At 42.5% G+C, this 14,017-nt stretch overlaps 1 protein-coding gene across 6 annotated transcripts in view; it reads right to left on the bottom strand.

Moving 5' to 3' along the window:
• Positions 1–1,184: 1,184 nt before the first annotated feature.
• The window catches only part of rnf157 (ring finger protein 157), a 70,056-nt gene continuing 57,223 nt past the window's right edge, over positions 1,185–14,017 (bottom strand). For 3 of the 6 annotated variants that reach the window (XM_039739667.1, XM_039739668.1, XM_039739669.1), the window contains 2 exons: positions 10,732–10,857; positions 1,185–6,003 (listed from right to left, as the gene is read on the bottom strand). In XM_039739667.1, the coding sequence (XP_039595601.1) occupies positions 5,861–6,003; positions 10,732–10,857 (269 nt within the window). In that variant the 3' untranslated portion in view covers positions 1,185–5,860. Of the gene's footprint in view, positions 6,004–10,731; positions 10,858–13,894; position 14,017 lie in introns of those variants that run through there. The other 3 variants (XM_039739670.1, XM_039739672.1, XM_039739671.1) reach the window with 2 other exon arrangements.

The following is a 14,017-nucleotide window of genomic DNA, read 5'->3' as shown; positions in this document are numbered from 1 at the left end:
AGAATCCTAAATCCAAAGAGGACTGTTTCATGTATGTTAGGTAGAATGCCCAGAGGGGACTGGGTGGTCTCATGGTCTGGAATCCCTACAGATTTTATTTTTTCTCCAGCCGTCTGGAGTTTTTTTGTTTTTCTGTCCACCCTGGCCATTGGACCTTACTCTTATTCTATGTTAATTAATGTTGACTTATTTTATATTCTTATTGTGTCTTTTATTTTTCTATTCTTTATTATGTAAAGCACTTTGAGCTACTGTTTGTATGAAAATGTGCTATAGAAATAAATGTTGTTGATGTTGTGTGGTTCCTGGTCCCAGAATGAAAAGGTGCTTTGTCAAATGACGGATCTGCGAGGAACCACACAACCAGGTAAAGAGCCATAACATGTCATTAAGGAGCCTGGTCGTCCTGCTCACCTGTCGCACACGCATCTTTGAAGCTTCTCATGCCCTTCCTCTCCTCAGGGGGTTTAGAGCTCCTCTTCACTTGAATGGAAGAGTCGATACCAAACCCTGACAATTTCAAGTAGGCATCAGAGGGCTGTGTTCTGCTGGCCCCCACCAGACGGCCAGATCATGGCGCATCACTCCAGGGAACACACTTCCACTGCTCCAGAGTCCAATGGTGGCATGTCGTGGCTGAGCCCTTGTTGCTTCTCAAAGTTTCCTCTTCACAATAATTGCACTTCCAGTTCACCTGGAAGATCAAGCAGATCAGAAATTTCACATCCTGACCTGTGGCAAAGATGCCATCCTATGCCGGTGCCCTGTTTAAAGTCACCGAGGTCTTCAGTCCGATCTGTTCTCCTGCGAATGGAGGCTGTGTGCGGGTCTGATGCACCTGTTAATAATGAATACTTGAACTCAGTCATTTGGGAGTTGGGGGTCCTCCTTCTTTTTGCCATGTATTGTAATAAAGAATGGAGTCCTGCTTCACATTCTAGCAGGCTGCCCAGGTTAGGACATTGTCTTCATTTTGAATTGAGCAGACTTGCCAAATGGTGGGATGACCTGTCCAGCCTTTATACTGTCCTTACTTTTTACTTGAATGACATACTTTCTTATTTTGAATAAATAATAAGAGCAAACTGTGACCAATAAGAGAAAAGAAGCAACACAAGTATATAAAGGTTCCTATTTTCCAAATATAGGATCAAACTATGAAAAAAAAAACAGGAGAAAGAAAATAGCAATAGAAAAGTGGATCGTTTATTTATTGTTGGTTTAGTACTCCAGATTAGGTGTCTTGTTTAATGGATTTGGTGCAGTGCAAATGAAGACACAGTGCGGTGTGTAACGTGAGGTATTGTTGGGGCTGGTGGGCTGGCTGCAAACAGACGGAAATTCTAAAGGACATGCACGAGCGGACACCCCATTGCTTTTAAGTTCTAAGGGAGAGAAGGAAACACCAGGCCGAACTGTGCCGACACGCAGGTGGCATCAGCAACCGCAATAAACCAAAAAAGAGCGAGCTTTATATGTTTAAAAAAAAGGCAGGCGCGCTCGGGTGCAAATCTGTATTAGCAGTCCGAGGGATGGGCGGTACTTGTGACGTAAGACCTGCTTTGAGAAGCCCGCCCTCTGCTGGTCACAACGCGTTTCTGTTGGGGGCACCGAGTTCTATATCATGGAGCAGGTCTGCCCTCTGCCGGACACACAACGCTCAATGTCTAGGCACCTGAATGCTAGCAACACCCATGCGACCATTTTCGGACAGTTGTTTAGGTCGTTTATTATCATTGTACACTGGAATGGTCCTCAAGTTGTAAAATAAAAATTGGATTACTGTACTCTGAGCGCATAAAAGAGGCTGGGTGTGAGATGCTGTGACGACCTGCGCCGGAGATGCTGCCATCTGGCGGTGACGCTTATTTTCAAAAGGCTTCAGGTTTTTCTAAATCCTCAGGTTTTGTAAGCACCCGTTATAATAGAGGCAAAAAAAAAAAACAAGACAAATACTGAGGTCAATGATCGAATCTGGCCGTAAGGGGTCACAAATGGACAGACGGCAAGAGCCCACTGGTGTGCTTTTAAATGGATATAAAACAAAAGATGACGGCACTTCACAGTAGCGGGAATGTCTGCTTCGGGCGATTTCTCTCCGCTACAGGAGGGGACGCAAGGGATACGCTGAGATTAACGTGAGAAAAGGAAACCCACAAGCAGAGACATTTTCATCCTTGCACCAAGTCTTCCTACATATATAAGACTACAAAATGTCCAAGGATACCAGAAATAAAAGAAGGAGACTGCCTAATGAATATATGACGAGAATGGGACATGCAAGGTAAAGGAAAGTTCCAAAAATGTGAATATGAGCAGCAATGTGGACACAATTATGAGGCACACTTAGCAGCAATGGGCACCGTTGTGGGGTGCGATACACAAAGCCGGAAATTTAGGTGAAAACTGCCTTTAGTGCACTCACGAGCGGTAGTGACGTGCGAGGGTCTGTATTACATAACAAACAGGGCGAGTATGGAGTGTGAGGGTCTCGGAGTGGTCGTACTGTTATTCGTGTTATTTATTTTACAGACATTTAATATGTTTTTTTGGGTCACAGAATGAATTTCTTCCTTTCTAAAATGTTGCTTTCAAATAAGTTATGAATTTTTTTGATGACATCTCAATTTGTTTGGGTGCCACCTTTAATTAGTCTAGATGGTATCTAAATGCACTCTCAGGTGGCCAGGGTGCATCTCGGACATGACAAGTTAAAAGGTCGCTGGTGACATCAAGTCATTACCCTTCTCTGTATTCCTGATGCTGTGCTCTTTCACAGTGTTTATTAAATCCTTTTTTTTTGGCTTTGATTTTAATTTCTTTGTTTGTGAATTGACTCTGATAATCAGATAGATTCTCTGGATTAATCTTTTGCTTTGTTTTTTGTGATATTTCTTCTCCTGGTCACCTCCATTCATCTTAGTTTGTTCTTTTATTGGCAAACTATAACAGGATGGAAGTGTAGCAACAGCAGTGTAGGACGCAGGTCTCAGCTGACATGAACATCAATGGCAGTGTAGCACACAGGGGCTTCTGTTAGAATGAAAATCAACAGGGAAAGGCTGAAATCTATATGAAAATAAGCAGCACACAAAGGTTCAGGTAAGAATAAACATTAGCAGCACTTTGGTGCAGCTCCATCCATGCCTTGTCAGCATTAATTGATGTGGAGCTGAAAGCAGTCGTGGGCGTGGCCTGAGCCTACTGCAGGGCACACACCCACATAAACACTGGCACAAGTATGGCTGTGCTGTGAGAGCTTTAGTCAGAATGAAAATCACAAAGTAGCGTGGGGAGAGTTTGGATATGAAAATCAGAAAACTCTGTGCTAATGGAAAGGTTCAGTGAGAAAGAAGATCAGCAGCCACGTAGTACAGAAGGGAGGCGACACTGCGGCACGACAGTTTTCACCTGCGTAAGAAATGTGTTAAAGGCAGGTCGTAAATAAAATGGAGACCAGCAAACATGTGGTATGCTGGGGTTTGGTTAGAATAAAAGTAAGCTTAAAGTGTACTACGTGAAGGGTTCAGTTTGAATGAAAATGACACACAATGTGATCGACGAGGGCTCCCATTAAGGAGAAAATCATCAGGATTGTGAGTGCGATCTGTTGCTATGGATAACATCATCAGTGTGATGTGTGGATTTCAAGTTGAAATAAAAGCAGCAGCAGGGATTTAGCAGATAGAAAATTAAAAAGAAAATGAGTAATGGAGGATTCCACATGATTAGCAGCAGCCGTGTGGTACATTAAGCTTTCATTTCAATTAAATGCTGGCAGTAATGTGGCACACGAAGCCTTCAGGTTAAAGGAATACTCCACCCAGTTTTTATTGTGTATGACTTACCCTGTGTAGTTTGCAGTGATGGCCAAGGATGTTTAATCTCCTGCTTTCATGGAGAAGACAGCTAAAGCTTATGATGAAATACGATGCCTCTATGGTGACCAACCATGAACAAAAGTAAACAATATTAAAAAGTCCTTAAAAAAATCTCACGGTACTCGAGTTGCATAATCCACATGGTCAAGTCATCCAGCGCCTGCTCACGTCCAACACACATGTATTTTTACTAAACTACTGCTAAACAAATCATTTCCGAAAGTCTCTCTCATGAACTAAAACACAAGGCACCCCGATGTGAACGAGTATTTGAACTGAAGGCCCACCTTCCCAAACACCGGACTCATCACTGGTCACAAGTCCAGCCCAGTAAGAGAGACGTTCATAACTAAAGATTAAATGTCAAAGACAAGCAAGAAGAGAGTCTGCCTCAGACTTGTAGACATCTCAGATGCTTCACCAATTCACCTGTTCAATTTCCCAGAGGTACTCCATTAGTGGATGTAAATGCAGTGTAAACGTGGAAAGGGGAGGTGCGCCTTCAATTCAAATGTTTGAGTGTGACCGAGCGTTTTCTAAAAGGAATGTGCTTGGGACGTTGTGAGCATTTGACTTAACAACCAAACGTGGATTATGCGGCACAAATAATGCGAGAATTTATTGAGGACATTTTGATTTTTTTTTTGCTGTTGTCCAATGCTGGTCACCATTGACTTCTATTCTGTCATAAACCAGGGAATCTCTATTCTCCATGGAAACAGGAGAGTAAAAATTATTTTCCACCATCATTACAAACCAGAAGGGTAACATAAAAAATATAAATTTTGGGCAAATATTCCTTTAAATTAATATAAGCAAACATGCTTTGCGTGGTGGTTTTAATGTAGAATGAATATATTAGGGACTCGCCACAACCCAAGACCCTGGAGCTGGAAGTGCCTGCACTGACATACAGTATGGCTGCTGCATCAGAGGTAGCTTAGCACCAGGGTGGGCAAACTTGGTCTCAGGCTTAGCTGCCAGATTCATTCACAATCAAAACTCCCTTTGAGATGATGATGATGACAATGATGGGGCCAAACCCATTTACTCATCACTGCTTTCCAAACAAACAGTTCAGTGCTCCGATTTACAAACTGTTTACCTCCTCGGATCAACTGGAATGAAAATTCACAGCCCAGGTGGCTCTCTGAGACCGAGTTTGTCTACCTCTGGCTTTGTAGCTCCTGTAATGAGTGTGAAGTTTCTACCAGGCATTGCAACCTCAGAGCACCTGCCGTGTCGTCACACTTGGGACTTGAACTTCTAGCAGTGTGCCTGTTGTCCTGAAAACTGAATAAAACTTCATCAAGTTTCACCTCAACTGGCCAAACAGAAGGCTGCTAAACATTCGGTGTCCTTACAGCCACCTCCACGATGTTTTCAGTATTGTGATGTGGACTCCAGTGCACTTAAAACAACAAACATCATAATGGCACCATTCCATGATTCGTATTCCCCTTTTCTCTTTCCAAGATTTCGGAAGGTCAACTTATTTAAGTAACCAGAATCTCAGAAGGCAGCAGGCTCCAGCGGATGGAGGTATAGGGACCCTTCAGTGGCATCTGCTCAGTCAGACATGGCCGCATGCCAGCCTACTGCTCTTCAACCTGCCTGCCTCACGGGAGAAACCACGCCAGTGTGTGTTTTGCTTGTCCACGGGCTGCAGACATCTCAGGCCTGTTCTGATGGGGCAGAATGCAACGCCACTGATGAAAACACAACAACAAAAAACAAGAAGAAATGAAAGGCAACTGGCTGCGTTTCCGCCATCTGTCACACAGGACAATAGAAATGCCGCAGGCCAGGCCAAAAGCAAAGGGAGCCTAACAACATTGGCCTGCTCGCCCAGAAACAAGGCAACAGTGCTCATGACCAGACCTGCACATCTTTTCTGAAAATTGAAAAAGGGAATCCGGCACCAGGCTCCTCAGCTTCAGGAGGATGGGTGGTTTAGCGTCAGTCAATATAGTGCACATTCAGACCGCCAGTGACCCGCAGTGAAGCAGCTGCAGGGGTCTGCCTTCCTCATCTTCATCTTCTTCCAGGTCTATGTTGCTTGTGGAGATGAGACTCCTCAGTCTCCCCTGATCTGCCCTGTACTCCTCCCTGGATTCCAACCCTAGAAATAAAGGAAGGTTGAAAATATCAAAAAAAAAAAAAAACAGACAAACATCTTGAGGATCAGCCACACATTATGATGTGTTCTGTCAGCGGGGCCCATTGACAAATACACTCTGAATGTTTTGCTTCTCAAACTCCAAACCTACCACTTGCTGATATTTTCACATTTTTTGATTACCTTGTGATGCAATGGGAATGAAGCAGTTCACTAATATGCAGACGACGGGTTCTTCAGTGACAACTGAAGCCTCTTTGTAAGGTATGCCTTAGGTCTCAACACCCTCACTTTTCAGGACATCTGGGTGGAGATTTGGGACAAAGTCAAGGGATGTCTAGAGGTCATTGTAGCAACTGAAGTCAATGCACAGTTACTGTTGACTTGGACCCCTGAGCTGCGCAAAAACGTGAGAAAGCAGCAATTGATGAGCTCAGGCAATCCACTATAAATCGAACAGAACATGCCTCAGGGTAAAGCCAAGCAAAGAAGGGTGCTTGCAAAGCATCCGACAACATTCTGGTGAGTCAGTGGTCTGGCTGTGGAACTAGGAGGTGGAAACATGTACCTCAGGTTAGATTGATTTGTAGAGTATTACAAATGTTGAGAAGCTAATCAAAAAAAGGCTTCAACGGTCTGTTAAAAGAATGCAGTAATCAGCAGGGGGCGCATGTTCCTTGGGAATGTGTTCTTTTAGAATGGTAGTCATACATGAGACCATACATCCCTCCCTGTAACCATGGCTGAGATAGTAAAACAAAAAATTTATGGTACGAAAGAAAGGATGGATTTAACTTGCTTTTAAAGACTGTGTTATTTTATTTACTCCTATAACTAACAACTGAGGAAGCCTATGGGCCAGTACAATTGTACCAGCACTACTTGAATGGCATACAAATACCAGCTGCCCAGGGCAGGTTCAGTGTGGCATGTGGGTTGCTGGGAAGAAAGCTGATTAGGTGGTATCTTTAAAAAGGAGCAGTAAGATGCCGAAAGGGATCAGAATCATCTTGTGTCTATTTGTTTCTAGGCTTCACACTCTTACAGTTCTTTCTCAATTTATGGGCTTGTCCTGTGCTTACTTATTGTAGGAGTAAAGTTGGACAGTTTAACATTTGTGGCAGAGCGACGGGCATTAAGCAAACTCCTGTCAATCATGAATAATCCACTGCATCCACTGAACAGTGTCATCTCCAGGCAGAGGAGTAGCTTCAGTGACAGACTTTTGTCACCGTCCTGCTCCACTGATAGACTGAGGAGATCGTTCCTCCCCCACACTATGCGACTCTTCAATTCCACCCACCCGGGGGAGTAAATGCTAAAATTACTCAAAGTTATTGTCTGCTTTTTTATTTTTAATTTTTTTCATTTTTATTACTATTTAATTTAGTATTGTTTCTTTGTATCAGTATACTGCTGTTGGATTATGTGAATTTCACCTTGGGATTAATAAAGTATCTATCTATCAATCTATCTACTTGTTTGTGAATTTCATCTTGTTTGGATATAACTTTGTTGGGGGGTGTCACTTCCAATCACGCTATAATCTTCATGCAACAACTGGAACCTACCAGGACAAAACTATACATTTTATTCAGAGGACTGGATTAACCATTAAGTAAAATTAAGTGCATGTTTAGGACATCAAGGGAAGTTTGGACACCAGAGGAATTTTCCAATGCCAGATTTACTATGGACAATGTGGTGCAAAACCACAAATAGTACGTTGAACCAGGCTCCACAAAAAGGAGCTCCCATATTAAATGAAAACATTATATATTAAAATAGTAATAATAGAAGTTAATCTTCTTCTTCCAGCTGCTCCTTTTAAAGGTTGCCACAGCGGATCATCTTTTTCCATAAGTAATATTATAAGTTAATGATATATATTAATCTTGGGAATACAACTAAATTTGAATCTGGTAACTGGCACATGGTCCACTGAGGCTCAAGTGATCATTCTTGTTTTGGTCATGCCGGCTGTCCCGTTCAGTCGTCCACTGAGAGTGAGTGCAGCTCGTATACATGGGGACACCAATATCTTTTAAGTGCTTAGGGACTCTAAAGGTCTTAATTCAGCACTAGTTGTTAGTACATCTGTTAATCAAAAGTAGAGCAGTGCAGTAAAAAAACTGTTTTATAAATGACAATACAAACTAACCAATAAAAATTATAAAAACGCTGATCGAGGAAGTGATGTGTGAAACACATGTCAAATACAGAAGTATTGCAGCATAACATGTCTGGGGTGACTTTATGCCAAAATTTTTTTCTTATAGATTAAAACTATATTCGAATAGCGTGGTACGTTCTACAGTCTTGAATGCGCCACTTCTCCAGACATTTTCTCCAGACGCTTTCCTGCAGACACCTGAACAGTTCAGTATACAGTTCACTATAATGTAACTGATTAACAGTCTAGGAACAAGTAGGTCAACATCAAAAAATGCAATCATCAACCTCCCTTGAAAATCTGCCTTATTGGCTTGAAGGAAAAAAAAAAAAGTCAGATTATAGAGTAAACAGCAGAAATATGCACTCAATCGACTCAGCACAATGCCACTGGGCAGACTGGTAAACCAAACTGTAGGCATATGATACCTACACTCTCTCTACTATTGTTTTTTTGACTGATTCCAGGAATTTTTGCGCCTGCCGAAGAACACATTTTTTCATGTATACACTATATTAACCCCACCAACATTTATATTATGGAGTATCGCAGGAATCGTCAGGTAGAGGGGTCTTTTCATCGGATTGGCTGGCCCAGTGTTGTTTCAGCTGTGGAATAGCCAATAGGGGATGGCAGCTTGATGGCTGAGGTCTCCAGGACTCTAAACAAATCCAAATCATATTATGCAATATCATCTACTGTTAAATTCTGCTCCGTACTTGTAATATTTTTATTTTTACACTGTATTGAGGATTACTTGTGTTCTGCTCTGTGTATTGTATTGACCTCTTCTTTTTCACACCCACTGCATGCCCAACCTACCTGGACAGGGGTCTGTCTTTGAACTGCCTTTCCCAATGGTTCTTCCATTTTTTCCCAACAAGGTTTTTTGGGAGTTTTTCCTTATCATCTTAGAGAGTCAAGGCTGGGGGGGTTTGTCAAGAAGCAGCGGCTGTTAAAGCCCACTGCAGCACTTCTGTGATTTTGGGCTATACAAAAATAAATTGTATTGCATTGCATTGTGGGATTCAGTAGGTTTGTTTTAGTTGTTTTGGTGTTATTTTAACACGCTCGCTGATTACAATTGCCCCTTAAACATTCTAAAATGTCATTTTGGGATGGAATACAATTTTTTTCCACTATGTTACTGCTGCCCTATTCCAGTAGACACCCCATGTGAAGACTGATAATCCCTCCCTGGGACATCTTGTTTACATAAATTACCTTCAAAGTGATGAGGATTACAGAATGTGCCGCTATGCCAACACATCAGGCCCTGTCAGAGATGTTGTGAGTGCACTGTGTGACTCCATCAAAAGAGACGGTGGATGGATTCCCCCCTGATTTGGTTGCCTGAACAGCTTTTACAAGTTGTGTTTCAAATATTCCAAGCTTCTGAGAAGCAAACCATTATCAAATGACAAAGTCTGGCCCAGAAGTGAAGAGGTACAGGTCACTCATCATTGTGTAATGCACCTTACACTGAAGCCCTGCCTAAGGCACATGGAGAAGAACAGGTACGAGTCATCTAGTGGGCACCAGTTCATAAAAATGGGCATTGAGTGTGCATTCTTGGGCCAACTCATACTATAAGAGAGACTGTCATCATTTGTTACACCCTGTTAATTTTCATTTAGCGTTGCTCACAACTGATGTTCTCCAGACGTCCAACATTGTGCTCTCAGAGGAGACCATAATAAAGCTGGTTTCATCTACTCTTGGCCACAGGCAGAGTGACCTCCGTGCAGTGGCACAGATCACACAGGAGGGTCCTGGGCCACAGAGAAGGAAGGCTTAGCAAAGTAGCATTGAGCTGGCAGACACTGAACATGAACTTCACACTTGGATGGAGGCACTCAGTTCAAATGATGTCGAGTCCTCGGTTAAATCCTCTCCTTTTAAATTTTACTACTGAGGGGAAAACAAGACCAGTAAAATAAGACATGACTCATGCCAGGAAGAAATTGTGCCACTCTGATCCAAATTTGGCCTGATTGTATCTTCTCTAGCCAATGAGGTTACCACATTGCTATTCCAAAAGAACTGTTTTCGTTTTTTTGTTTTCTGTTACTTTCTGGCATATTTTAAGTTTTACATTTTTATCACTTGTGAATGCCAAAAGCACATCACAACAATATACAAGTTTGGTTTTGTCTTCTGAATTGTTCTCCATCTTTAAATAAACAGTTTGTTTTCAGGTGCACATTATCTGCCTGGCATTACAGTGATGAAACGTGATAAACTGGACAGTGCCCATCCTCTATTCAATGCGGGCATGGGGGCAACAGCTGCAGCTAATGAGAGGAGGCAACTTAAGCACTCTTGTAGCTAATTCTTCAATCGGAAATCTGCAAAAGGACAGTGATTTTTCAGCAGAACTCACTCTCATTTTGACTTTCTGGCAGTGGTGATGACAGGATGGATCCATTCAGGACACTCATCATGGTTTCCTTCAGCCCCAATGCATTAAATGAGGCTGACCTCGTCCCTACACACTAATCAGCTTCCATCCAGACAGCGGTCATTAGAAAGTCCATGTTCAACAGATTGCCACTCACCGGGGATGCAGGGCTCATTGTCCAACCCTGTCAAGCTGTGCGCCAGGCCCTGATTGTTATTGTCATACTCGAGGCAAGGGGCCTCACTCGTGCTCCTTCTCCTCCTCCTCCTCCTCCTCCTCCCACCTGCAAGCGAGCCAAAAGTCAAGTAAGAGTAGCAATTAAGGAGTGGACAATGAGTCAAGGGGACAGCACAGCCAGCCGCTCTCCAGATGACCCTACTGAACCCGCACAAGCACACAAGCAGCAGCCCAGGCTGAAACACCTGATGGTGGGGCTGGGATCTAACGGCACATGTGTGGCTCACTTGAGGTCCCAGGCATGAGTCATCAGATTTTTGTGGGTGTTGTGCAGATAAAAATGAAAACGGGGCAGTGCAGAAAATACAAGCATTTACTTGGTGACAAAAGACTTATCTGCGTGGAATACCTGAGAAGCTGACATCTACTGCCATCAGGCATCTAAACTGCAGTATGCCACTCAAATGTAAAGCATGGGTGAGACAGCCACAGTGAGGCTACAAAGTTTGGTAACCCCTTAGAATTTTCTCCATTTCCGCATGAATGTGACGCAAGACATGCTCAGATGTTTACAAGAACCAAATTCAACAAATGACACAAAAACATTTACTTACGGAGGAAAAGGATCCAATGTGACAAACTTGTGTGTGAACCTCTAGGGTTATCAGTTGATTTGAAGGGGAGTCAGGAATTCCAATCAATGGGATGCTGGGGCAACTGTTTTATTTAAAGAACATCAATCAGGGTCTTCACTATCAAAATCTGATGTTCACCACACAGGTTTATGGAAGTGTGCCATGTCTCAATCAAATAAGATTTCTGAGCGCCTTAGGGACAATAGGCTTGGAAAGGTTACAAAACCATTTGTAAAGAGTGTGGACACCACTAGTCCACTGTCTGTTGGCTCGTGTAACACCATTGTGACCCTCCTCAGAAGTAGCAGATTGACAAAGATTACTCCAAGAGCAAGGTAAAGAATATACCAGGAGCTCACAAAGAACCCCAGAATGGCATCTATAGACTGATTTATACTTCCGTACCATGGCATTTTACAGGCACATGCCTGATCACTAGTTGGTGGTGTTTGTAGCACACAAGAAATGTAAATGATTTATTAAAATGCAGGCAGTTCTTGGCCTCCAGTATCTCCGCTCCTCTTGCTACACATTTTTCCACTTCCAAACCAATGTTAACCAACATTTTGCAGCCCAAAATGGCCACCACTCAATTTTCTTTGTAGTGTAGTCTTACCTCGATCTACTCCATGTTTACTTCAGAACAGAGGAAGATGAGTTAAAATGCTCAGGAAATGCTGTACGTAGTTATGAAACTGGCTAATCAGAGTTGTTAGGGTCTATGTAGGTCAGCACTGATGCAATGCACAACTACATTTTTGAGGAGGTGTTCCTCAGCCTTAGGGCTCTAAAGCAGGGGTCCTCTGCTCCGATCCTGGTGGTCCGCAGTGCCTGCAGGTTTTCACTCTAACCAGTTTCTTAATTAGAACCCATTTATTTACTAATTAAACAATATTTTTGGGTTTAGTTTTAGCTAGCTTGCTTGTTACAATTTAGTACCCTTAATTGCCTATTTTAGGTTTAAACTGCTGTTTTAACTGTTGCATTTTTCTTAACTAGCCATCAGTTCCTAATGAGGTGCAAATGACAAAGGAACAACCAGCTCTCTGGCCAACATGCTTCCATTTAAACCTGTGTACACGCATCATGAAGTATACATCCATCCATTATCCAACCCGCTATCACGGGGGTCTACTGGCCAATCCCAGCCAAAACAGGGTGCAAGGCAGGAAACAAACCCCGGGCAGGGCGCCATCCCACCACAGAGCATGCACACACTCACACACCAAGCATGCACTTGGGACAATTTAGGATCTCTAATGCACCTAACCTGAATGTCTTTGGACTGTGGGAGGAAACCCATACAGACACGGGAAGAACATGCAAACTCCATGCAGGGAGGACCGGGGAAGTGAACCCGCTGCACCACACAAATGTTTTGAAATAAATGAGATAGTTCTCAGAAAACAAAAAAAAAATCTACAATTTTTGTCGTGGAAGAATGAAATCACTAGGCAGCCACTTAATTAATTAGTAAGTTTCATTATCTGCTAGACCTATCTTCTAATTATGAAAGTGGTTGGAACAAAAACCTGTAGCCACTGTGGACATCCAGGACCATAACTGAGTACCATTGGTCAAAACAGCTTCTCTTGCCTTGGTTAATGTCACTCTTCATGACTCCACCACCAGAAGGACACTGAAGAACAATGGTGTACATGGCCGAGTTGGAAGGAAAAAGCCATAACTCTCCAAGAACATTTCTACCCATCTAAAGTTTGCTAAAGACCATGTGGATAAGCCAGAATGCCACTGGAAGAATATGTGGACAGATGAATCCAAAAAAGTAAGTTTTTGGCTTGAATGAGAATGTTATGTTTGGCAAAAAGCAAACACTTCATTCCAGCATAAGATCTTTACCCCATCTGTGAACCATGGTGGTGCCCGTATCATGGTTTGTGTCTGCTTTACTGCGTCTAGACCAGGATGGTTTGCCACCATTGATGAAACTATGAATTTTGAATTGTAGCAGCAAATTCTACAGGAAAATGTCAGGGATCCATCTGTGAACTGAAACTCAAAGGAAAAAGTTTAATGCAGCAAAAGAGTGACCCTAAATGCACAATTAACTGTAACAAAGAATGGTTAAAGCAGACAAAATGTCGTGTTTTGGAATGGCCAAAGCCCTGACCCAACCCTACAAAAATGTTGTGCAAGCAGATTATGTATGGATGCCCATTAACATCCCATGTGTTGAATCCATTCTGCAAAGAGGAATGGCCGAAATTCTTCCAAGCCAAAGTGCAGGACTGATCAACAGCTACCAGAAACGTTTAGTTGAAGATATTGCTGCACAAGGTGGACACACCAATTACTAAAAGCAAAGATTCACACACAAATATGTAACATTGGATGATCTGCCTCAATAGATAAATCAGTAAGTCGAATGTTTTGGTGTCATTTGTTTCAACTGGATTCTCTTTATCTAGTTAAAAGGCTTGTGTAAAATTCTGATGACATTTCAGGTCATATTTATACAGAAACACAAGATCATTGGAAAGGGTTCACTGTATGCTCATGTCTCTAGATGGTTTCTATCTTAGACACACCACTCACTTGACTATCATGTATACTGGTCTGGTCTGATGCTCTTCTCCTGTCATTTCCATAACAGAAGTCTGATTTCACTGC

The sequence above is a fragment of the Polypterus senegalus genome, chromosome 17 (genome assembly GCF_016835505.1).
Source record: "Polypterus senegalus isolate Bchr_013 chromosome 17, ASM1683550v1, whole genome shotgun sequence".
Lineage (NCBI taxonomy): Eukaryota > Metazoa > Chordata > Cladistia > Polypteriformes > Polypteridae > Polypterus > Polypterus senegalus.
This window is presented reverse-complemented; position numbering and strand designations above follow the sequence as displayed.